The sequence below is a fragment of the Nicotiana sylvestris genome, chromosome 12 (genome assembly GCF_000393655.2).
Source record: "Nicotiana sylvestris chromosome 12, ASM39365v2, whole genome shotgun sequence".
NCBI lineage: Eukaryota > Viridiplantae > Streptophyta > Magnoliopsida > Solanales > Solanaceae > Nicotiana > Nicotiana sylvestris.
In genome coordinates, this window is record NC_091068.1 from 62,195,754 (window position 1) to 62,220,989 (window position 25,236).

Genomic DNA, 25,236 nt, shown 5'->3' on the forward strand with positions numbered 1-25,236 from the left:
CCTCGTACTCACGCGTATATCCCCGCCGGAGAACCCACCTCCTAGCTAGAGGGAGAAACGGAGGTTATACATCCGGAGCTAATGGTGGTAGAGGTGGCTGCAACTGCAGGAACCGCTCCTAGGCCCAAACCTAACATAAAATTTTATGTAAAATTTAAGATATATTTTTACTAGGTATGTTAAAATGAATAGAGTATTCGAATATGTTGTCACCTGTAGTAGCAGCAAAAATCCAGCAATGTCACGCTGGGTGCCCATGCTTGCCCGACACATCTGCCTATACAAGTAGCCGAGAACAGCAGCACCCCAGCTGTGCTGGGGTAAATCATCTACATGCTCAAGATGTTGAAGAAATCTCAAGCTGACTAGGTTCCCCGAAGCGTTCGGGAATAAGACCCCTCCAAACATAAGTAATAGTCGCAACCTCGTATACTGGTGAATGTGCAGATCATCTGTCTCTATAGTGATGTCGGGGTGAAATAACTCCAAATAATCTCGAATAATCGACAACGAAAAACGACTGGTCCCAGCAAGTACATTCTCATCCTGTGGCCGGAAACCAGTGAGCTGCTACAGCATGTCCAGGTACTGCACACATGTCATCTCTCTCATGCCATGCGGCAGAGCAACAGGGCGTCCGTCAACGGGCAGCCCATATAAAACCCCTACGTCCTACAGTGTGATGGTGGCCTTGCCAATGGGCAGGTGGAATGTGTACGTCTTTGGTCGCCACCGCTCTATCAGTGTCGTGACCAAAGACCAATCGAGCTGCAGCCGCCCGATCTCCAAAATCCTATAAAAACCTGTCTCCCGCAGGCATGTGACTACACGGGGATGGAGAACTCTGTCATGCAGAAAGTCCCACATGTCGTCCACTCTCCTGACGCGGAGAGTCTGGGTCAGTAACTCTCCCTCCCATATGTGGACGGACCTATGATCGCCCTGCAACGGCAGTAGCTCATCGCTGGAAGGTCCGGGATGAATAGGTGGCACCTCCATGTCGTCTACTGTAATTAAACAACATTAATTACATGTTAGTTTTATTATTTTATATGTTTGTTTGTAAATTAAATAATTAATTTTTATAATTAAATATTCACATATGGGTTCCAGGCTCAATATTTGCGGCCCAGTAGCACCGATTTATCCTGAATTCTTCTATGTGCTGGTTTTATTATTTTACATGTTAGTTTTATAATTTTATATGTTTGTCTATAAATTAAATAATTAATTTTAATAATTAAATATTCACATATGAGTTCTAGGCTCTCTATTTGCGGTCCAATAGCACCAAGATATCCTAATTCTTCTATGTGTTAGTTTTGCTGTTTTACATGTTAGTTTTATAATTTTATATGTTTTTTTGTAAATTAAATAATTAATTTTTACAATTATACAATATTTAATTATTAAATATTCACATATGGGTTCCAGGCTCGATATTTGCGGCCTAGTAGCACCCAGATATCCTAAATTCTTCAATGTGTTAGTTTTACCATAATTTTATATGTTAGTTTGTAAATTAAATAACTAATTTTTACAATTAAAAATTCACATATGGGTTACAGGCTCGATATTTGCGGGCCAATAGCATCAATTTATCCTGAATTCTTCTATGTATTAGTTTTATTATTTTACATGTTAGTTTTATAATTTATATGTTTGTTTATGAATTAAATAATCATTTTTATAATTATACAGTATTTAATTATCAAATATTCATATATGAGTTTCAGGCTCAATATTTGCGGCTCAGTAGCACAATATATGTTGACTATAATTGGACAGAGTTTGTGTTTGATCTATCAGTTATTTTGACGTATATTTGAGTATAAGAGATACTTGAACTATAGGGAAACTATGCTAAAAGGCACTACATTTTAATACGCTAAAAGGCACTATATTTTACTACGCTAAAAGGCATTACATTTTACTACCCTAAAAGGCATTACATTTTACTACCCTAAAAGGGCACTATATTACTAGTCTTTAAGCAAATAAATAGTATAAACCAGTTAAAAAACAACAAATACATTTTAATCACAAAACATTCACAAAAATACATATAAAACAGTTAGTGATGCATTTTACTTTTACAAGAACACAAATCTCCAACTTCCTAATTATTTGACTCTCTACAATGACCTCTCCATCGTATGCATCTTCATCTCCTATTCCACCCAAACCACCTGACATACACATGAATTCATACCCAATATCATCCAAAACACAGTAAAACTCATCCTCCATCAACTCAGAGAATGATATGAATATTGATACAACTGATAAGTTGGGAACTCCAACCCAATCTGCCAACAAAACATACATCTCTACCTTGCTTTCCAATGATATTACACCATCAACATCTACCCTAAGTGCTCCGCTACACCACCCTATAGTGTTTAATGATGAATGGAAGCTCCCACTGACCCAACCATTTTCATTCCCCTATCTACCGAAGAAAAGGCTATAATATATAAACTATGGCAACATGCAGTTATTATAAAATTATATGTACGAAAAATTGGACATCAACTCCTTAGGCAAAAAATATATGCCTTATGGAAACCAACTGAAAATCTACCACTTATAGATTTAGGATCTGATTTTTTTCTACTTAAATTCCAGAAAGAGGAGAACAAGATTCATGCTATACAGGATGGACCTTGGTTTGTACTCAATCATTTCCTATTTGTTCGCCAATGGGAACCAAAGTTCATGGCCTCTGAAACAAAGATAAATTACTCTGTTATTTGGTTGTGTTTACCTGAACTACCAACTGAATTCTATGATTTTTAGATACTATAATAAGTGAAAAACAAAATTGGGAAACAATTAACTGTTGATATATGCACCTCTTCAACAACACGCGGAAGATAAGCAAGATTATGTGTTGAGGTACCTTTGGACCAACCATTACGAACTCATGTCTATATTGGAAATCACAAGCAAATTATATTGTATGAAGGATTAAATTTGCTATGTACCAAATGTGGTCCGATGAGGCACAATCAAGGAGTTTGTACTTATTTACTTAAAGAAAATAATCATGATATCAATATAATGAATCAAACTATGAACATTAACCCTCATACTACTACCACTAACCTACAAACTACTAATAAATGGAAGATTGTGCAATTTCCTAAGAAGTCAATTAGGAAAATGAACTCCTATAAAAGTAATCAAACCCAAGAAATGCCCGCGTTGTTAGCAAATCCAACAGGTCAATCAGGTATGCATGATAAAGATTTAAACTTGTTACCTACTCCTAATACTCTTCCTTTTATTAAATTATCTATTAATCATATTAACACTTGTACTAATCTCAATATAACTGAACCTACCTCTACATCTTACACTCTTAACAATAATAAATTTGTTAAGCTGTTTCAAAATGACTCTAATGATGATCACTCCTTAATTAGCCAACCGTCAAACCCTACTTCATCTCCTCCAACATCCACTCAAGTATCACTACAGCCAATTACTCACTCGGCCCAATTAGAAAATTGTCACACAACAACCCCTATCACAACACATGCAAAGATCCACGTTGCTAATTCCCACATGCAAGAAATACCACCTTTCTCCAACACTACTACCAACTCAGACACAACACATAGCCTACAACAAAATACACCCAATACAAACAAAAGTGAATCAACCATCCCAAACAGTAAACTATCGAACTCCCAAAACACTACTATAGCTCCCATGCAAATAGCCCATCATGATGCCTCTACTATCATCTCTTCAGCCCCGCCAAACACACACTATCCAACTCCATCAATCAAACCGCCTATACACTCAGATTGTTGCTTCTACAATTCATTGTTCAAATCCGGAACAAATACACCAAATCAATCCTTCCCTTACATCTCTCAATTTCCAAGATGTATCCACATAATCTCAATCACTTAAGAATCCCATCCACCAACCCAACCAGGCAGAACATCCATCGGCTACAACAAAATCAAACTCCATCTCCATACTCCTTTCCTCCCTCACACTTGATCATGGAGCCAAACACAATTATCTACACTGCCCAGACACCTCCGGCAACGCCCACTCCAGTCTCTTGGATAGAGATAGGACTTCAAAACTATGCATTAACGTTCACAATGGAGGTCAACCAACAAGAAGTCACCATTTTAATCAACAATCCAAGGGATCTTGCTCAAATAGTTGTAAAGGGAATGCAACTAGGGACGAATACGTAAGGAAGGTACCATTGGTCGATCATGCAAGAACCCCACCTTGAACCCTATCACTCACTCAATCTCCCAACACCATATTGGGATCCCACTCACCTTTATCCACACCGCATCCAACTACCATTCTACCCTTCTCCAACTCCTACAACCCCTTAGATTTAACCATACGTGCTTCCAGAACCACATCTCCCAATATTGGAACCAATAGCACCTCCAACTCCCACTCCCTCACCAACCCAGTCACCACCCCACCATCCCAATTCACCCGAACAAGACATGAACTTCTAGGCAGAACTCGAAGCAGCCATCGTTTACAATAGAGAAACACATCCCGTTCATGCATATCTAGACGGTATCAAAGTGTTTGTCCATAAGGAGGAATATGAAATAAAAATATACGTAAGGTGTCCTCAAAGGATAATGAAGGTATCTTTTCGGATAAGGCCCACAACAAATCCAGACATAGGCAAATATGCAATACTCCTGCTTCCCACCTTTCGTCTTCGCCCAGGAGAGAGCAACAGCAGTTGGGGGAATCCAAGGAGCAGTCACATGCTCGACTCAGACAACACTAATATGAACTTTATCATTTGGAATTGTAGAGGGGCCCAATCAGCTGACTTTAGAAGAAATTTTCGCTATTTACTCGACTACAACAGACCCTTTTTGGTTTTTCTTTTGGAAACTCACTATCAAACTTAGCAAAACTTGAAGGAGGACTTCAACTTCAATGGATTGATCGAGGTAGCTGCCATAGGACAGGCTAGGGGGAATAGCCATTTTATGGCTCTCAAATGTTCTTAATGTTGAACCCGTGGCAACTATTGTACAGGAGATACATTGTCATATTTAGGTGCACCCTTTTCCTATTAAATTTTTATTCATGGCCATATATGCTAGTACTAAGTTAGTAAATAGAAAATCCTTATGGGAAAATATAATGTGTGTTTATGATAATTACAAAGGTCCATGGATCCTAGGGGAGATTTTAATGAAATAACTCATGTTGCTGATAAATTTGGTGGCCTTCCTAATAATAATTCACGTTCAAATAAACTACTAGACTGTTTCAACTATTGTCATTTAGTAGATTTAGGTTATAAAGGAAGTCGTTATACCTGAACTAATGGGAGGCATAATGGGGCTACTATACTTGATCGTATTGTTGCTAATTATAACTGGCTTTATCACTTCCCTGAAGCAATGGTGAGACACCTCCCACATACCCATTCAGACCATTGTTCCATTAAACTTGAACTATAACATAGGCCTTTTCCTTGTAAAAATATTTTTCGATTTGAAATAATTTGGACTATGCACCCTTCTTTCCCTTCTGTTGTTAAACAAGCCTGGACGGATAATTTACATCTAATAACAGTTATAAACCAATTTACTACTATAGTACAAGAATGGAACACATCAACATTTGGTAACATTTTTAAAAGGAAAAGGGAAATACTTGCTCGATTAGGTGGTCTTCGATCTTCCATTCATTATCCAACTAGTATCTTCCTACAGAACCTAGAACATCAATTACAAATGGAATATAATCAAATCCTAAGACTTGAGAAGGACTTTTGGAAGTTAAAATCCCGTATTACTTGGTTAAACAATGGTGACGCAAATACAAAAAATTTTCACCTAACTTCTATAAATCGTAAAAGACATACCGAATTATAGCAATTCAAGATCAAGGGGGAAATTAGATTACAAATCCTCATCAAGTAAAAGAGAATATTATTCAATTTTATCATAATTTGTTCACTACAACAAAAACTGTCTCCTACTCAAAACACAATGTCCTTCCTTGTAATGTCCTAACAAGAGATGATCAACATTGCTTAATACATCCTTTACAAGATGATGAAATTACGAATGCTGTAAAATCTTTTCAACCTCTAAAGCTCCTGGACCTGATGGTCTTCACCCATTATTTTACCAAAAATATTGGGACACTATAGGAGACTCTGTTAAATATTTCTACCATCAAGTTTTTCATGATTACCACATTGATCATTCTATTTACACAACTTTCATATGTCTAATCCCAAAAAGTGGTAATGCATCCACGATATCACAATACAGACCTATCAGTATTTGTAATACCATTTACAAGATTATTACAAAAATTATTGTGAACAGATTAAAACCAATACTGGAGGGAATTATTCATCCTAGTCAGTCTAGCTTCCAGAAAAATAAAAGAGCTGCTGATAATGCTATAATTGTACAAGAGGTCATTCATAATTTTCAAAAAAATGAAGGGTAATAAATTAAATATGCTTCTCAAGCTAGACCTTAAAAAAGCTTTCGATAAATTAGAATGGTCTTTCATTTATAACACATTAGTAACCTTAAATTTTCCCAAAGATATTATTAAATTATTATGTCCTGCATTACTACTACTTCTACTTCAATTTTAATTAATGGTAATCAAACTGATTATTTTACACTCACAAGAAGCATTAGACAGGGAGACCCCTTATCACCATATCTATTTATTTTATGCCTAGAAATGCTATCAAGAAGCATAAACACAACAGTTGATTATCAGGCGTGGAAACCAATTTCCTTAGCAAAAAGGGGTCTCAACTATCCCATTTGTTATTTGCTGATGACATTATCCTTACATCTCAAATTACTGCTACGACATGTCAATCAATTGTTCATACCCTCACTCAGTTTACACACCAGTCGGGTCAAACTATCAATTTTGAGAAATCCAAAATCTATTTTTCAAAGAATTGCAAACCTCCTATCAGACAAACTATTCTTCACCTATTTCATATGAATGAAGGGAAAAGTTTTGGAAGGTATTTAGGTTTTTCCATATTTATAAATAAACCATCAAAAAGGGATTACCAATTTCTACTGGACAATTTCAAAAACAAACTAGCAGGTTGGAAGATAACTTTTTTAACAAAGGCAGGAAGGGCTACTCCAATTAGATCTACTTTAAACCACCTTCCTAATCATCTGATGCAGTATATAAAAATACCTACTTATATAATTACTTACCTTAATCGGTATCAACGAAATTTTCTTTGGAGTACAACACCACAAAAGAAAAAACTTCATTTGATTAAGTGGTTTACAGTTACACAGCCTCTTTACCAAGGGGGCTTAGGTATACAAAACCTGAGTATCAAGAACCAGGCATTACATGCAAGTCTTGCATGGAGATTGTTTAACAACCCACATCAACTGTGGGCACAAGTGTTATTACATATTAATCTATGTCCACAACATTTGATAAAAGTCCAAGGTTCCTATACTTGGCGTAATATTATGAAATGATGGTCATACTGTCGTTTAGGGTATAAATGGAATCTTACGACGGGACAACATGTTATGTTTTGGACTGATCCCTAGATCATCCAAAATAACACATTCCATAACTATATATATGGACCTCTACCACAAAATAAGGACAGAAAATTAGTTTCAAATTACTACTATAATAATACTTGGCACTTAGACACCTTACCTTTCACTTTACCAGCACGGTTACATTCTTTAATAACCAATATTTATATGCCTACCACACCTGCAACGTGTGATCAAATATACTGGGCTCTAACAGAAAATGGTATTTTTACAACCAAATCTATATACAATAATTTATTAAAAATTACACATCCTATTAGCATACCCCCATCACAATCCTATAGGTGGATTTGAAAACTCCACATTCCACAAAAAATTACTTTTTTCTTATGGCTATTTTGTCATGATAGACTTCCAACAACCACGTATCTCGCACGACTAAGTATCATTAATTCAGCCGTATGCCAGCAATGCAACATGAGCGTTGAAACAATACTCCATTTATTTTTTGAATGTTCTAATGCTAGACAGCTTTGGATTGCCCTAAGAGTCCCAACTATTATCACTAGCTCTCCTACGTCGCAACATACTAATCTAAGTTGGCTATACCAACTTATACACATCCCCGCATTACCCACCCCTCATAATATTCCTTATACAACACTAATTTCGTTTGCTCTGTGGCACCTTTGGATAGTAAGAAATAAATTAATACTAGAACACCAAAAATCCACTCTCAATATATCTTTTATTATAAAAACAGCTGCTGAGTTTTACTTCTTAATAAATTCTTCTACAAAACATCGTTCTTTGACACCCCTTTATATAAAATGGCACCCACCAAACCAAGCCACTTATAATCTGAATATTGATGGGTCTTGTTCTCCGAATAAGGGCAAATATGGCATTGGTGGTGTGTTTAGAAATATACAAGGAAACTGGATTATAGGATTTGCAGGAACTGCAAAAGAAGGAACAAGTGTTCAAATAGAACTTCTTGCACTCCTCATGTGACTCAAAATTGTTGTACATCAACATCTTACACCACTCATCATTGAGACTGATGCCCGTGCAATAATAGATATGTTTAACTCACCTACAATGCAATATACTAATATTATTAATGACTGCAGGTTCTTACTCTTACAGCTGGATAGTCCACCACTACAAAACATCTACAGAGAGCAAAATTGTGTTATTGATAGCCTAGCTACATATGGAGCCATGCATTCAAAGGAGCAATGCATACTTTTTGGAAGACAACCACCTTTTGTTATGCCTTCTTACCAACAAGATCAACAGGGCACGTTACAATGAAAACTAGTTAGGAATGACTCTAGGGCTTCAGCATAATCACTCTCTGGTTCAATTATTTTGTATAATAGTAGCACCTTATCTAGGAGTGTGCCATCTACTAATAGTAGTATGCTGTCTACTTTTAATTCTAGTACTAGACATGGTAGCTTTGTATAAATGATGTCTCTTATGCATCTACTTAACATGTGTGATGTACCTGTTTAAGCTTATATGATATAAATTATCTTTCCGACCAAAAAAAAGTAATTTATTAATATTTTTATTAACAAATAATAATGATTTCGCAATTTTTACATATTTTTTTTAGAACATTAATATCTTAGTCCGGATAAAAATAACATACCAATTTAATCACAAAAAAACAGAACAACATGAAACACATTCAAAACAATAATATGCATTATTTATACGAGTTTCGTCATAAATTAAATCAGAATACCTCGATTTATGTTTTTTGGAAAGTTGAAGAATTAAAAATTTGACTCCGAAACAAGCAACGCACAACAATGCAAGGCTTGGCTAGGATGTGAGGCCAACACTCTTTAGTTTTTGTTACGACCCGGATTTTTCGCCCTTGGAAGTCGTGATGGCACCTACTAATATGAGCTAGACAAGCCGATTGTTTGAACAAATTATCTTTTTATATTCTTTGACAATTATGAAGCAATACCGTGTAGACATCGGAATTTACAATAAGCGGAAGAAATGCAATAAACTATCTGAATATGTATCCAATACAACTGCTTGAGCATCGACTACCCAGGACTGGTGTCACAGTTTCATAGACGGCCTAAAAATACTACATACAATGTCTGAAAGATAAAAGATACATTGTTTCTGAAATAAGTAAAGGAAACAGGATAAAAGAAAGATAGGAGCGGGACGTCTGCACGACTACCTCGGGTCGCTTATGTGGACTGAAGATAGCACCCTCGCTGCGGTCCAAGCGCTCCGATATCAATATCTGCACACATTGCAGAGCGTAGTATCAACACAACCGACCTCATGCGCTGGTATATGCTTAGCCTAACCTCGGCAAAGTAGTGACGAGGCTAGGACCAAACTACCAAATAAACCTGTGCCGTTAAATCATATACAGCGGAAATAGGAGCAGATAATTACAATTAAAATTGGGCGGGGAAAAACATGTTGCGGGGAGTAACAGGTAACAACATAACGACAGTAGAGAAACATAAGGAATGCCACAAATCAATTACCAGCAAAAAAATAAGGAAATAGAAGAAACAGGCACACACATAATACCGTTGCAGGCGTGCAACCCGATCCCATTTCACATATTACCATTGCAGGCATGCAACCCGCTCCCATTTCACATATTACCGTTGCAGGAGTGCAACCCGCTTCGATTTCTTATATTACCGTTGCAGGCGTGCAACCCGCTCCCATTTCACATATTACCGTTGCAGGTGTGTAACCCGCTCCCATTTCTTATATCAACACCAATCAAAAAAAGGGTCCCGGCAAGGGATCCATAATATCAAAACAAACATCCCGAGAAGGGAACATTAATATGACAATAACATCACAGCAAGGGAACAATAATGATAATAATATCCCGAAAAGGGAACAATAATGATATTAACATCCCGGCATGAGAACAATAATGATAATCCTCATATGAAGCGCAATAAACCACAATGGAGTCATAACAATTACAATACAAGACTCACGGGCATGCTTGACACTGACGTATAGATACTCGTCACCATGCCTATACGTCGTACTCCACAATTAACACGTAGAAAACAAGACACGACTCTTAATCCCTCAAGCTAAGGTAAGACCAAACACTTACCTCGATGTCACGAACACAATTCAAGTTTCAACTATCGCTTTACCTCTTGATTCCACCACTAATTCACTCGTATCTAGCCACAAGTTACTTAATTACACCAATAAACGCTAAGTGAATCAATTCTAATGCATGAAAATAAGTTTTCCAAAGTTTTCCCCAAAAAGTCAAAAATCGCCCCTGGGCCAATATGATCAAAACCCGAGGTTTGAACCAAAACACGATTACCCATTCCCCTACAAATTTATAATTTGTTTTTAAATCGGACCTCAAATCGAGGTCCAAATCTCCAATTTTTGAAAAACCTAGGTTCTAACCAAAACACCCAATTTTCCCCATGAAAATCGTTGATATTTGAGTTGAAATCATGTGAAATGATGTTAAAGATTGAAGAAAACTAGTTAGAAATCACTTGCAATCGATTAGGAAGAGATGTTGCCTTTGAAAAATCGCCCTAGAGAGTTTATGTTTTGAGAAGATGTGAAAAATGGTTGAAAATACATCTAAGTTATGAACTTACAGGTTGCAGGTATTGCAATTGCGAGTTCGCAATTGCGAACCCAGACTCTGCTAAGCTCGCATTTGCGAAGTCGGAATTGCAAAATTACAGTCGCATTTGCGATAGCAAGCCCAAATGGGAAGCATCGCATTTGCGAAGGGAAAACTCACATTTACGAGGAAGGGCTGGCCTGGGCTGTTTGGAATTTGTGACTCAGCCCTCGCATTTGCGAGCCGGGCTTCGCAAATGCGAAGCATGCAGACCGCAATGAAACAGCTGAAGCCTGAAATTTTTCAAATCTAAAATCCACCCCGTGGCATATCCAAAACTCACTCGAGCCCTCGGGGCTCCAAACCAAACAAGCACACCAACCTAAAAACATCATACGAACTCACTCGTGCATTCAAATCACTAAAATAACATCAACAACTATGAATTTAGCATCAAAATCATGCAATTCCTCAAAAACTTCTAATTTTCCAATTTTCTCAAATACGATCCGATTCACGTCATTTCAAGTCCGTTTCTTACCAAATTTTATAGACTCATCTTAAATCACATATAAGACTTGTACCAGGCTCCTGAACAAAAATACAGGCCCGATACCATCAAAGTTTAAACACATTTCACTTTCAAAAACTCATAAATATTCCAGAAAATAATTTTCTTTAAAAATTCATTTCTCGAGCTTGGGACCTCGGAATACGATTCCGGGCATATGCCCAAGTCCCATATTTTCCTACGGACCCTCCAGGACCGTAAATCACGGGTTCGGGTCCGTTTACCAAAAATATTGACCGAAGTCAACTTAAATTCATTTTAAAGTTAAAATTCATCATTTTTAACAAATTTTCACATATTACCTTTCCAGCTACACGCCCGGACCGTGCAAGCAAATCGAGGTGATGCTGAAAGAGGTTTTTAAGGCTTCGGAATGCAGAATTTATTTCTAAAACAAGTGATGACCTTTTGGGTCATCACATTCTCCACCTCTAAAACAATCGTTCGTCCTCGAACGGACATAAGAAGGAAGTACCTGAGTCGGGGAAAAGATGGGGATAACGGCTCTGCATATCGGACTCGGTCTCCTCGATCGACGCCTCAGCAGGCTGACCTCTCCACTGAACATGAACAGAACGGAAACTCTTCGATCTCAACTGACGAACTTGTCGGTCTAGAATAGCTATCGGCTCCTCCTCATAGGACAAGTCCTTGTCCAACTGGAGAGTGCTGAAATCTAACACGTGGGATGGATCGCCGTGATACTTCCGAAGCATGGACATATAAAACATTGGATGCACGGCTGATAAACTCGGCGGCAATGCAAGTCTGTAAGCCCCCTCTCCCACTCGATCAAGAATCTCAAACGGGCCAATGAACCTAGGGCTAAGCTTGCCCTTCTTCCCAAATCTCATCATGCCCTTCATAGGCGACACTCAAAGCAATACCCGCTCACCGATCATGAAAGCCAAATCACAAACCTTGCGGTCAGCATAATTCTTTTGCTTGGACTGAGCTGTACGAAGCCTATCCTAAATAATCATGACCTTGTCCGAGGTATCCTTAACCAGATTCGTACCCAACAACTGAGCCTCCCCCGGGTCGAACCATCCAATCGGTGACCGACACCACCTACCATACAAAGCCTCATTAGGAACCATCTGGATACTTGACTGGTAGCTGTTGTTGTAGACAAACTCTGCTAAAGGCGAAAAATGATCCCACGAGCCTCCATAGTCAATGACCCAAGCTCGAAGCATATCCTCCAAAATCTGAATAGTCCACTCGGACTCCTCGTCCGTCTAAGGATGAAACGCTGTGCTCAACTCAACCTGTGTGCTCAACTATCGCTGAACTGCCCTCCAGAAACGTGAGGTAAACTGCGTACCTCGGTCCGAAATGATAGACACGGGCACACCATAAAGACGAACAATCTCCCGGATATAGATCTCATCTAACCTCTCGGATGAATAGGAGACTGTCATAGGAATGAAATGCGCCGACTTGGTTATCCTATCAATAATGACCCACACTGCGTCGAACTTCCTCCAAGTCTGTAGGAGTCCAACGACGAAATCCACAGTGATCTGCTCCCACTTCCACTCGGGAAGCTCAATCCTCTGAAACAAACCACTAGGTCTCTGATGCTCGTACTTAACCTGATAATAATTCAAACACCGAGCCACATACGCAATGATATCCTTCTTCATCCTCCTCCACCAATAATGTTGCCGCAAATCCTGGTACATCTTCATGGCGCCCGGATGAATAGAGTACCGGGAACTATGGGCCTCCTCTAAAATCAACTCTTGGAATCTATCCCCATTAGGCACACAAACTCAACCCTGCAATCTAAAAACTCCATCATCTCCTAAGGTAACCTGCTTGGCACCTCCGTGCTGCACCGTGTCTCTAAGGACACACAAATAAGGATTATCATATTGTCGATCTCAGATATGCTCCAGTAAAGAAGAACGAGCGACTGTGCAAGCTAACACATGGTTGGGCTCAAAAACATCCAACCTCACGAACTGATTGGACAAAGCTTGAACATCCAAAGCAAGCGGTCTCTCAACGACCAGAATATAAGCAAGATTGCCCATACTGGCTGACTTCCTACTCAAAGCATCGGCCACCACATTGGTCTTTCCCGGATGATATAAGATGGTGATATCATAATCCTTTAATAGATCCAACCACTTTCTCTGCCTCAAATATAGCTCTTTCTACTTGAACAAATACTGCAGACTCTTGTGATCCGTGAACACCTCACATGCCACGCCACACAGATAATGCCTCCAAATCTTCAATGCGTGAACAATGGCTGCCAACTCCAAATCATGAACCAGATAGTTCTTCTCATGAATTTTCAACTACCACGAAGCATAGGCAATGACCTTACCATCTTGCATCAACACCTCACCAAGTCCAATACGAGATGCATCACAATAAACTGTATAAGGCCCTGAACCTGTAGGCAAAACCAACATTGGTGCCGTAGTCAAAGCTGTCTTGAGCTTCTAAAAGCTCGCCTCACACTCGTCCGACCACCTGAACTAGGCACCCTTCTGGGTCAACCTGGTCATCAGGGCTGCAATCGATGAAAACCCCTCCACAAACCGATGATAGTAGACTGCCCAAAACGAAGAAACTCCGGATCTCTATAGCTGACGCTCGTCTAGGCCAGTTCTTGACTGCCTCGATCTTTTTCGGATCAACCTGAATACCCTCTGCTCAGACAGCATGACCCAGGAATGCAACTGAACTCAACCAAAACTCGCACTTCGAAAACTTGGCATACAACTAACTATCCCTCAAAGTTTGAAGAACCACTCTAAGATGCTGCTCATGCTCCTCTCGGCTACGGGAATAGATCAAAATATCATCAATGAAGACTATCACAAACAAATCCAAGTAAGGCCTGAACACTTAGTTCATCAAATCCATAAAAGTTGTCGGGGCATTTGTCAATCTGAATGACATCACCAGGAACTCATAATGCCTGTACCGAGTGCGGAAAGATGTCTTAGGGATATTGGATGCCCTAATCCTCAACTGATGGTAGCCAGATCTCAAGTTAATCTTCAAAAACACCTTGGCACCCTGAAGCTGATCAAACAAATCATCAATCCTCGGTAATGGATACTTATTCTTGATTGTAACCTTGTTCAACTGTCAGTAATCGATACACATTCTCATCGATCCGTCCTTCTTCTTAACAAACAACCTCGGCGCACCCCAAGGCGAAACACTAGGTCTAATGAAACCTTTTTCAAGCAAGTCTTGCAACTTCTCTTTCAACTCTTTCAACTCAGGCGGGGCCATAAGATACGGCGGGATAGAAATGGGCTGAGTGCCCGGAGCCAAATCAATGCAAAAGTCAATATCCCTTTCGGGTGGCATACCCGGCAGGTCTGAAGGAAATACCTGAGGGAACCCACGAACAACAGGCACAGAATCAATAGAAGGAACCTCGACACTAGAATCACGAACATATGCTAAATAGACCAAACACCCCTTCTCAACCATACGCCTAGCATTTACATAAGAGATAACACTACGGGTGGAATGACCAGGAGTCCATCTCTCTCTAAACGAGGCAAACACGGCAAGGCTAAGGTCATAGTCTTGGCATGACAGTCCAAGATAGCGTGGTACAGTGATAACCAGTCCATCCCCAATATGACATCAAAATCAACCATGTCCAGAAGTAACAAATCTATACAAGTCTTAAGACTCCCAATCACAACTACACACGAACGATGGACTCGATCTACCACAATAGAATCACCCACCAGTGTATACACATAAATACAAGCACTCAAAGAATCACTAGGTATGACTAGATACGGTGCAAAATAAGATGACACATAGGAACATCTAGACCCTGGATCAAATAGAACTGAAGCATCTCTGCTACAAACCAGAACAGTACCTGTGATAACTGCATCGGAAGCCTCAGCCTCAGGCCTGGCTAGAAGAGCATAACATCGGGGCAGGGCCCCACCACCCTGAACTACATCTCTAGGACGGCCTGCTGCTGGTTGGCCTCCACCTCTAGCAGCCTGAGCTCCACCTCTAATACCTTTATCTCCACCTCTAGCACCTCTACCCCTGCCTCTAGCTGGCTGGACGAGCTGTGGAACACTCGATGCCTGAACCATGGCACGGGAACCCTGATGCTGAGAGATGCTCGATGCTCGAGTGCAATACCTAGCAATGTGCCTCGTATCGCCACAAGTAAAACAAGCGCTCGGCTGCTGGGGCTGACGACCCTGAAAACTCTGAAACGACGGTACATTGATAGGAGCTGGTGGTGCACTATAGGACTGCTGATCAGAATACTGCATATGAGAACCATGGCCACCTAAATCACCGTGAGAAACCGGAAGTGCTAACTAAGAAGGCCTAGGAGGATGGCCTCTATCAAAAGAATCTCTGCCTCCAGATGAGGTGCCACTGATTCTGCCTAAATGACGAGGCCTCTTGTCAGACCCCTGACCACCTCCCCGTGATAGAACCATCTCAACTCTCCTGGACACATTGGCCGCCTCTTGAAATGAAATCTCACTTCCCGTCTCCTTGGCCATCTGAAGTTGAATAGGCTGGATAAGTCCCTTAATGAACCTCCTCACCCTCTCTCTCTCTCGGTCGGAAGTATGATAAGAGCATAACAAGCCAAGTCGGTGAATCTGGACTCATACTGAGTAACGCTCATAGAACCTTGTTGGAGACGCTCAAACTGTCTCCGATAGATCTCTCTGAGTGATGGGGGGAAACTTCTTAACAAATAGCTGAGTAAACTACTCCCAAGTCAAAACTGGTGATCTGACTGGTCTAGCCAAACAATAGTCTCTCCACCAAGTCTTGGCGGACCTAGATAAGCGAAAAGTAGCAAAATCGACCCCATTGGTCTCCATTATCCCCATATTCCTAAGAGCCTCATGACAGTTGTCTAGATAATCCTAGGGATCCTTAGAAGATGCACCGCTGAAAGTAGTAGTGAAGAGCTTGGTGAACCTGTCCAACCTCCACAAAGCATCGGAAGACATAGCTGCTCCATCACCTGTCTAAGCTACCACACCTGCTAAATTGCTCGAACTGGCTGGACTGCTGGAGTCTGAAACTAGGAAGCCATCTGCTTCGCAGTGCAAGTAGAAGAAGTCTGGGCTCCTCCAGCCTGAGAGACGGCTGGTGCTATAGGAAGCAAGTCTGCCAGGGTGACACTCTCCATAAGGCCTACTAGATGGACCAGAGCATCCTGGAGTACTAAGGTAGCAATAAACCCCTCTGGGACCTGAGCTGGGCCCGCCGGAACTGTCTAGGCCAGAACCTTATCATCAAAGTCAACCTGAGGCTCCGCTGCTGGTGTTGTTGCTCTTTGCTAAGCTCTACCCCTACCTCGGCCTTTAGCACGGCCTCAACCTTGCCCTCTGTCCCTCATGGGAGCTGCTGCAAGAGGCTCGGGCTGCTGATCGGTGGATGAATAAGCACGTGTTCTCGCCATCTGCGAAAGAACAGAGTAGAAATTCAATTAGCATTGAGAAACCAAACCGCACGCCAGGAAAGAATAAATGGGAAGTTTTTCCTAACTCTGTAGCCTCTAGGGATAAATACAGACGTCTTCGTACCAATCCCTCAAACTCTACTAAGCTTGTCTGTAAACTGTGAGACCCATGTAACCTAGAGCTCTGATACCAACTTGTCACGACCCGGATTTCCCGCCCTCGGAAGTCATGGTGGCGCCTACTAATATGAGCTAGACAAGCCAACTATTTGAACAAATTATCTTTTTATATTCTTTAACAATTATGAAGCAATAACGTGTAGGTAGCGGAATTTACAATAAGTAGAAGAAATGCAATAAAATATCTGAATATGTATCCAATACAACTGCTTGAGCATCGACTACACAGGACTGGTGTCACAGTTTTACAGACGGCCTAAAAATGCTACATACAAAGTCTGAAAGATAAAAAATACTCTGTTTCTGAAATAAGTAAAGGAAATAGGATAAATGAAATATAGGAGGTGACGCCAAGGCTCGCGGACATCTGCAGGACTACCTCGGGTCGCCTGTGTGGACTGAAGACAACACCCTCACTGCGGTCCAAGCGCTTCGATATCAATATCTGCACACAGTGCAGAGTGTAGTATCAACACAACTGACCTCATGTGTCGGTAAGTGGCTAGCCTAACCTCGACGAAGTAGTGACGAGGCTAGGACTAAACTACCAAATAAACCAGTGTAGTTAAATCATATACAGTGGAATAGAAGTAGATAATTACAATTAAAATTGGGTAGGGGAAAACATGTTGCGGGGAGTAACAGGTAACAACAAAACGGCAGTAGAGAAACATAAGGAATGCCATAAATTAATTACCAGCAAAAAAAAAAGAAAATAGAAGAAACAGGCACACACGTAATACCGTTGCAGGCATGCAACCCGGTCCTATTTCACATATTACCGTTGTAGGCGCGCAACCCGCTCCTATTTCACATATTACCGTTGTAGGCGTGCAACCCACTGCCATTTCTTATATTATCGTTGCAGGCGTGCAATCCGCTCCCATTTCTTATATTACCGTTGCAGGCGTGCAACCCGCTCCTATTTATTTTATCAACACCAATCACAAAAAGGGTCCCGTCAAGGGATCAATAATATCTAAACAAACATCCCGGCAAAGGAGCAATAATATGACAATAACATCCTGACAAGGGAACAATAATGATAATAATATCTTGGCAAGGGAACAATAATGAAATAATATTCCGGCAAGGGAACAATAATGATAATCTTCATATAAACTACAACAGAGTCATAACAATTACAATACAAGACTCACGGTCATGCTTGACACCGACGTATAGATACTTGTCACCATACCTATACGTCATACTCTACAATTAACACATAGCAAATAAGACACAATCCCTCAAGCTAAGGTTAGACCAAACACTTACCTCGATTCCACGAACATAATTCAAGTCTCAACTATCGCTTTACCTCTTGATTACACCACCAATTCGCTCATATCTAGCCACAAGTTACTTAATTACATCAATAAACGCTAAATGAATCAATTCTAATGCATGAAAATAAGTTTTCCAAAGTTTTACCCAAAAAGTCAAAAATCGCCCCCGGACCCACATGGTCAAAACCCGAGGTTCGAACCAAAACCCAATTACCCATTCCCCCACAAACCCAAATATATAATTTATTTTGAAATCAGACCTCAAATCGAGGTCCAAATCCCCAAATTTTTAAAAATGTAGGTTCTACCCAAAACACCCAATTTCCCCCATGAAAATCATTGATTTTTGAGTTGAAATCATGTGAAAAGATGTTAAAGATTGAAGAAAACTAGTTAGAAATCACTTTCAAACGATTAGGAAGAGAAGTTACCTTTGAAAAACCGCCCTAGAGAGTTTATGTTTTGAGAAGATGTGAAGAATAGTTGAAAATGCGTCTAAGTTATGAACTTATGGGTTGCAGGTATCGCAATTGCGATCAGGGTTCGCAATTGTGAACCCAGGCTCTGCTAAGCTTGCATTTGTGAGGCAACTTTCGCATTTGCGAAGTCGTAATTGCGAAACTACAGTCGCATTTGCGATAACATGCCTAAATGGGGAGCATCGCATTTGCAAAGGGAAATCTCGCATTTGCGAGGAAGGGCTGGACTGGGTTGTTTCGCATTTGCGACTCAGCCCTCGCATTTGCGAACTCCATTTGCGAGTCAGGCTTCACAAATGCGAAGCCTATAGTCCTGCAATGAAATAGCTAAAGCTTGCAAATTTTCAAGTCTAAAATACACCCCGTGGCCTATCCAAAATTCACCTGAGCTCTCGGGGCTCCAAACCAAACATGCACACCAACCTAAAAACATCATACGGACTCGCTCGTGCATTCAAATCACTAAAATAACATCGAATTTAGCATCAAATACGATCTGATTCACGTTATTTCAAGTCCGTTTCTTACTAAATTTCACAGACTCATGTTAAATCACATATAAGACCTGTACCAGCTCCGGAACCAAAATACGGGCCCGATACCATCAAGGCTTAAACACATTTCACTTTCAAAAACTCATAATATTCCAGAAAATAATTTTCTTTAAAAATTTATTTCTCGGGCTTGGGACCTCGGAATACGATTCCGGGCATATGCCCAAGTCCCATATTTTCCTACGGACCCTTCGGGACTGTCAAATCACGGGTCCGGGTCCGTTTACCCAAAATGTTGACCGAATTCAACTTAAATTCATTTTAAAGTCAAAATTCATCATTTTTCACAAATATTTGCATATTGGCTTTCCGACTACATGCCCGGACTGCGCATGCAAATCGAGGTGATGCTGAAAGAGGTTTTTAAGGTCTCAGAACGCAGAATTTATTTCTAAAACAAGTGATGACCCGCAGTTTTTGTGGGACGGGTGGGGTCCACTTGAGTTTTTTATCGAGGTTGGGGGGGAGGAGTTTCTGTCGAGAAGAACGTAGGGGAAAGGGAAGGGGACGGTATTTGAAGAGGCAAAGCATGGTTGTATAAGGCGTTTTAGTAAAATGCAGTATTGAACCACGTTTTAAGTAAACGTTCCTTTAGCTTCCAGGTAAAACGCGTTTACAAAAGGCGTTTTAATAAAACGCAGTATTGAAACGCGTTTTACCTTAACGTCCCAAACGAACGTTAAGGTAAAACGTGGTTCAAAACTTCGTTTTACATATTTTGGTCACTAAGTTTTTTTTCCACTTATTTATGTATTTTGGGTCTAAAAAGACAACATCTCGGTTCTGGACTCCTCCTACGTATCATAGTTCCTTGGGAAAAGAAAAAGATGAAAAGATAAACTGATGAAGGAGAAGTTTAATTTTCTCCAGAAAATGGGCAGCATATGTATTACATTACTTAGATAACATCTTCTTAAAGTGAGTTGCTTTAACGGAAAATGGTTAATCTTATTTTCTTTTCCATAGACAATTTTAATGATATAGTAGTCAATAGTCGTAGATGTAAAGAAAGAAAATCGAAAGTTTAATGCAATTATTCAAAATATAAATTACAGTCAAAATGAAAAGAAAGAGAAATTAATTAAAGGAAACTGCAAGATAGCACATTGATCTCTAGCAAAAATTATTGGCCGCATTAGAAGCCGGAGGAATCTCAAAATGCCAAATCCTTCCTACACCTTTGACCAAATTTTTCCTACACAAGAAAAGCTCAGCATAAATCTTCTCAACCTTACGATCCACATCATGTAAGTAGACATGTGTGACACCATTTCCTTTCCTGTTTCTCGCCATAACAGCTGCCGAATAAATAGCTGCCATTCTTCCTGGTGCTTCTGCAAAATACCCTCTTGGAGCATCTATCATAATCACATCCCATTCCTTATTATATACTTCATCTGATAACATGTCTAACGCTAATTTACAGCGATGATTGCCACGTAAGAATGATTTTTTCGCTGAACAATCTGGTTCCTTATGGTAATGTTCTACTAGCTCATCTGCCTCCGATAACATTGTCCGATATTTCACGGTGTCAGCGTGAAGGAACGGGGCATCTTTTAGTATGGTTTCCACCCATTTTGGATCTTCCTCTAGGAACAATGTATTGCCACCGGAATTAAACGATGCCCACATTAGAGAATCATGGCCTAGACCAAATACAAGGAAATTACATGGAGTTTTGTTTTTCAGAACATCAAAAGATACCCTGATTTCATCGATTGTTTGTTGAGGTATCACTCGCGATGTCGCATAGTGTAAAATGGCATCGAGCTGGAGTTGCTGCGGATTCGATCTCTTGCCATTATCGAGAAATTTCCCCATGTTTGGAGCTTGATTATTGCAGAGGATGGAATTTTCTGACGTTTTGAAAAACATGGAAATGAAAAGTGCACCTCCTATTAAACCTACTAATGCTATAACGAGGCACCATGATTTCTCTGGCTTGAAATGGCTATGACTCTGTTTTTGCATGTTTTTTGAAGGATGGATTTGGAGGAAGAAGGTGTGATATCAAGTATGAAACTTGTTTGTCTAGGGAACAAAAAATTAAAGGCTTTTATAAGAGCTTTTCATGAGAGTACTGCCATGCACGTTGTCGACGTGATTAGTCATGGATATATAGATATTCGTATTGCAACAAATATTAGCATCCATTATTTTTGTTTCCAACAATAATTATATAGGCGGGCCAAATTATATATTCTTTTTGTCTTAGTTTATGTGGCACTGTTTCAATTTCGCGAGTTGAATTTTCGATTTTAACCGTGAATTTCATATATAATCTTTAAAATTTTAAAAATAAAATTTACATATTTAAAAACTATATAAAAAATACTCTATAAGTCACAATAATTAATGTTCAAAATATTTAAAAATTACAGTCAAAGAAACTTATTTGGCTCTCAAAAGCCTAACAATACCATATAAACTGGGATGGAGGGTGTATTAAGCTTATGTTTTAACGGTCAATGAAGCTCAGATCTGTCAATCTGACATAGGCGAATACTTAATGAAATTGGAAAATGATGAAATATCGGGGCAAATGAGTAGGAATAACTTTAAAATGGACTATTTTTTAATTAAGACAACAAAGTAGGAGGGGGTGGATTTGCAATAACACAGCTTACATGTTACGTACATAAACATTTTCTAGTGGCACGATCAGATTAAAGAATTAAATTATTACTCCGTAGATCGAACCTATATTATTCATCAAATAGCTCCTTATCTTCGACGAAAAACAAAATTAACTATATCGGGAGAATCACACCATTTTGTCAAGGAGCTATTGAATGAGTAATTATTAAGTACTTTTCCGGGTTCAAAAAGATTCATATATTTTAAATCTCTTGCTCAACCCCATTATAGCCTAATAGGAAAAGTCTTCATTCGTTTCCTAAAACATTCGGTTAAAGCACCTGACCAAACATAGGGTTTATGTCACGATCCCAACTTCCCGTCTTATGATGTCGTGATGTCACCTAATTTTAGAGATTAAATAAGCCTAACACATGCTCATTATTAATAGAATTTAACTAGCTTAACTGCAATACTTTATATAATATATGTAACAACAGAGTTGAACCAACAACAGTTACTTAACCCCAAAACCGATAGTACAAGTCATACAATTTTCTAAGAGTCACTAGAAATAACAATACATCACTATCTCGGACTAATAGGAAACAGTGGAAATAAAGTGTAACAAAAGGTGACTTTGGAGCCTGCGGCCGTCCAGCATGTGTACCTTGAAGTCTCTAGTCGTAGAGGCATAAGTCTCGAAACCAACTCAATCAAAAGTACATAGATCTGCACAAAAATGTGCAGAAGCATAACATGAGTACACCACAGTGGTACCTAGTAAGTATCAAACCTAACCTCGGTAGAGTAGTGACGAGGCCAGGTCAAGTCACTCATCGGACATGTAAACCTGTGCAGGATATGACATAAAGCTAACAAGGAAATGATATCAATATAAGGCCAATAGCAGAAAGATTTCAAATTACGATCAACAGTGAAAATAAGGGAGCACGAATGGCAACGAGAAACAACCAAGTAATTAAGCAACAACATAGCCGGGGTACAGATGAATTAATATAAATGGGTTCAAGTAAGGGAAACCGAAGACAACTCAATCAATCAAATCATTCCTATTACACGAATTTCAATAAGAATTATACACGTGGCACCTTGTGCTCACATTTTCCAAATCAGTTTCGCACGGTAAAATCCATGTGCTACCATGTACATAGTATCTGTGTCAATATCAACTAAGATGATCGATGAATAATTTAAACACAATTAAAACTTAAATACAGTAAAGCGTCAAATGAGATATTAAGCTTAATTTAAGATTCAAATAAAGTAAAATAAAGGAGACATTGTGCAAATAGAGTATCAGATGAGCTTAGTTTAGAAATAAATGAGATGAAGTAAAATATTGCTTTTAAACAAAGTAAAACATCAATTAAATTTAGCAAGTTAAATATAAAATTTGTTAAAGTAAAACATGATAATAATTTTTAAGTAATTACACAATAATAAGGTGATGAGTAAATTTGAGAAGCCAATTAAAGTAAAATATAATAACTATTTAAATTAGTAAAACGCTGAATGAGATACGAGTTTATTTTTGAAAGAAACACAAGTGAAACACCTTAAGAATTCTTTCATTTAAATCCACTAAATTATCAACAACTCAATCGGATATAAGTTAATGATCCCGAGCACATAAATTCACCTTGACGATCAATTTATCAAGAAACAATAGAGGCGTAAATTTGACATATTGAGGCAACACAACATATTGCATAGAATGCATGACTCACACAAGAAGTCAATATCGTTCTTAGAATACTGACTGTTAATCAAATACGATCAAAATACGAAATAACAATAACCGTCCTAACATAAAATGTACCATGAGAATCACAACCGGAAATAACTTTAATATCACAACAATTTCGACATCTACATCCGTTGCGACGTGCAACCCGATCCCATACAATAATAAACATATTCGTTGTGGCGTGTAACCTGATCCCACACAATATCATCATTTATCAATATCATAATCCTCCCTTATTCCACCATATCATCATTATCATTACTGTTGCGGCGTGTAACCCGCTCTCACAATTTACAACCAACTACGGCGTACCAAACAATCAAAAGAAATAACGTGGCTACACAAAGATGTCACAACAGATGAAAAAGTTACATGATAACTCACGAAATCAAATAGCAAGGAATGACAATCCATAAACGAAGACACAATTTCTGAGAATCAATTAACAATTAAGGCATGTAGCAGATAAAGCATGAATTAAATAAGTAATTGCAATTAACAATTAGCATATAAGGGTGAACTTGACAACAAAAGATAGAACATGTACTAACAACTTCAAGTAAAGCACGTAAGAGAAATCCTAAAGACAGAAGGTATAACATGAAATGATAACTATAATTAATTGCATGAAAGAAGCCTAATGGTCTAAATCGATCGAATACCACATAAAAGCCCATGTACACACTCGTCACTTTGTGTACACGCCTTCAACATAATTCAAACAGTACCATCAATCCAAAACCTAAGGGGTAGTTTCCCTCACACAAAGTCAGGCAAAATACTTACCTTTATTCGGCCAAATCAATATTCAAATTAGCTTTTCCTTTACAAATTCACCTCCGTTCGGCTCAACCTAGCCAAAGACGACTTAAATACAACACACAATGCAAGAGAAAACATTTCCAATTAACAAAGCTTTGATCTTTATACAATTTCTAAAAAGTCAATAAAAATCAACCCTAGGCTCGTCAAAACTCGGGTCCAATGGTAGGTCTTGACTACCCATAGCCCCACGAGTCCATATACGTGTTTTATTTCCAAAATCGAGTCCAATTCGACTCTCAAATCCCAAATTTTTATTTTTTTTCAAAATTTTGACAAAATTCCCAAATTTTCCCCTTAGATTCTCATGAATTTGATGTTAAACTAATGTACAATCACGAAATATAATTAAAAATTGAATAGAGTCACTTACCCAATATT

General features: G+C 39.0%; 1 protein-coding gene across 1 annotated transcript; it reads right to left on the bottom strand.

The window, feature by feature from the left end:
* Positions 1 to 20,685: 20,685 nt before the first annotated feature.
* LOC104224980 (arabinogalactan O-methyltransferase 2) lies at positions 20,686 to 21,812 on the bottom strand. The gene has a single exon (XM_009776719.2). It carries the CDS (start codon positions 21,654 to 21,656, stop codon positions 20,796 to 20,798), a length of 861 nt encoding a protein of 286 aa, XP_009775021.1. The 5' UTR covers positions 21,657 to 21,812; the 3' UTR covers positions 20,686 to 20,795.
* Positions 21,813 to 25,236: the final 3,424 nt, after the last annotated feature.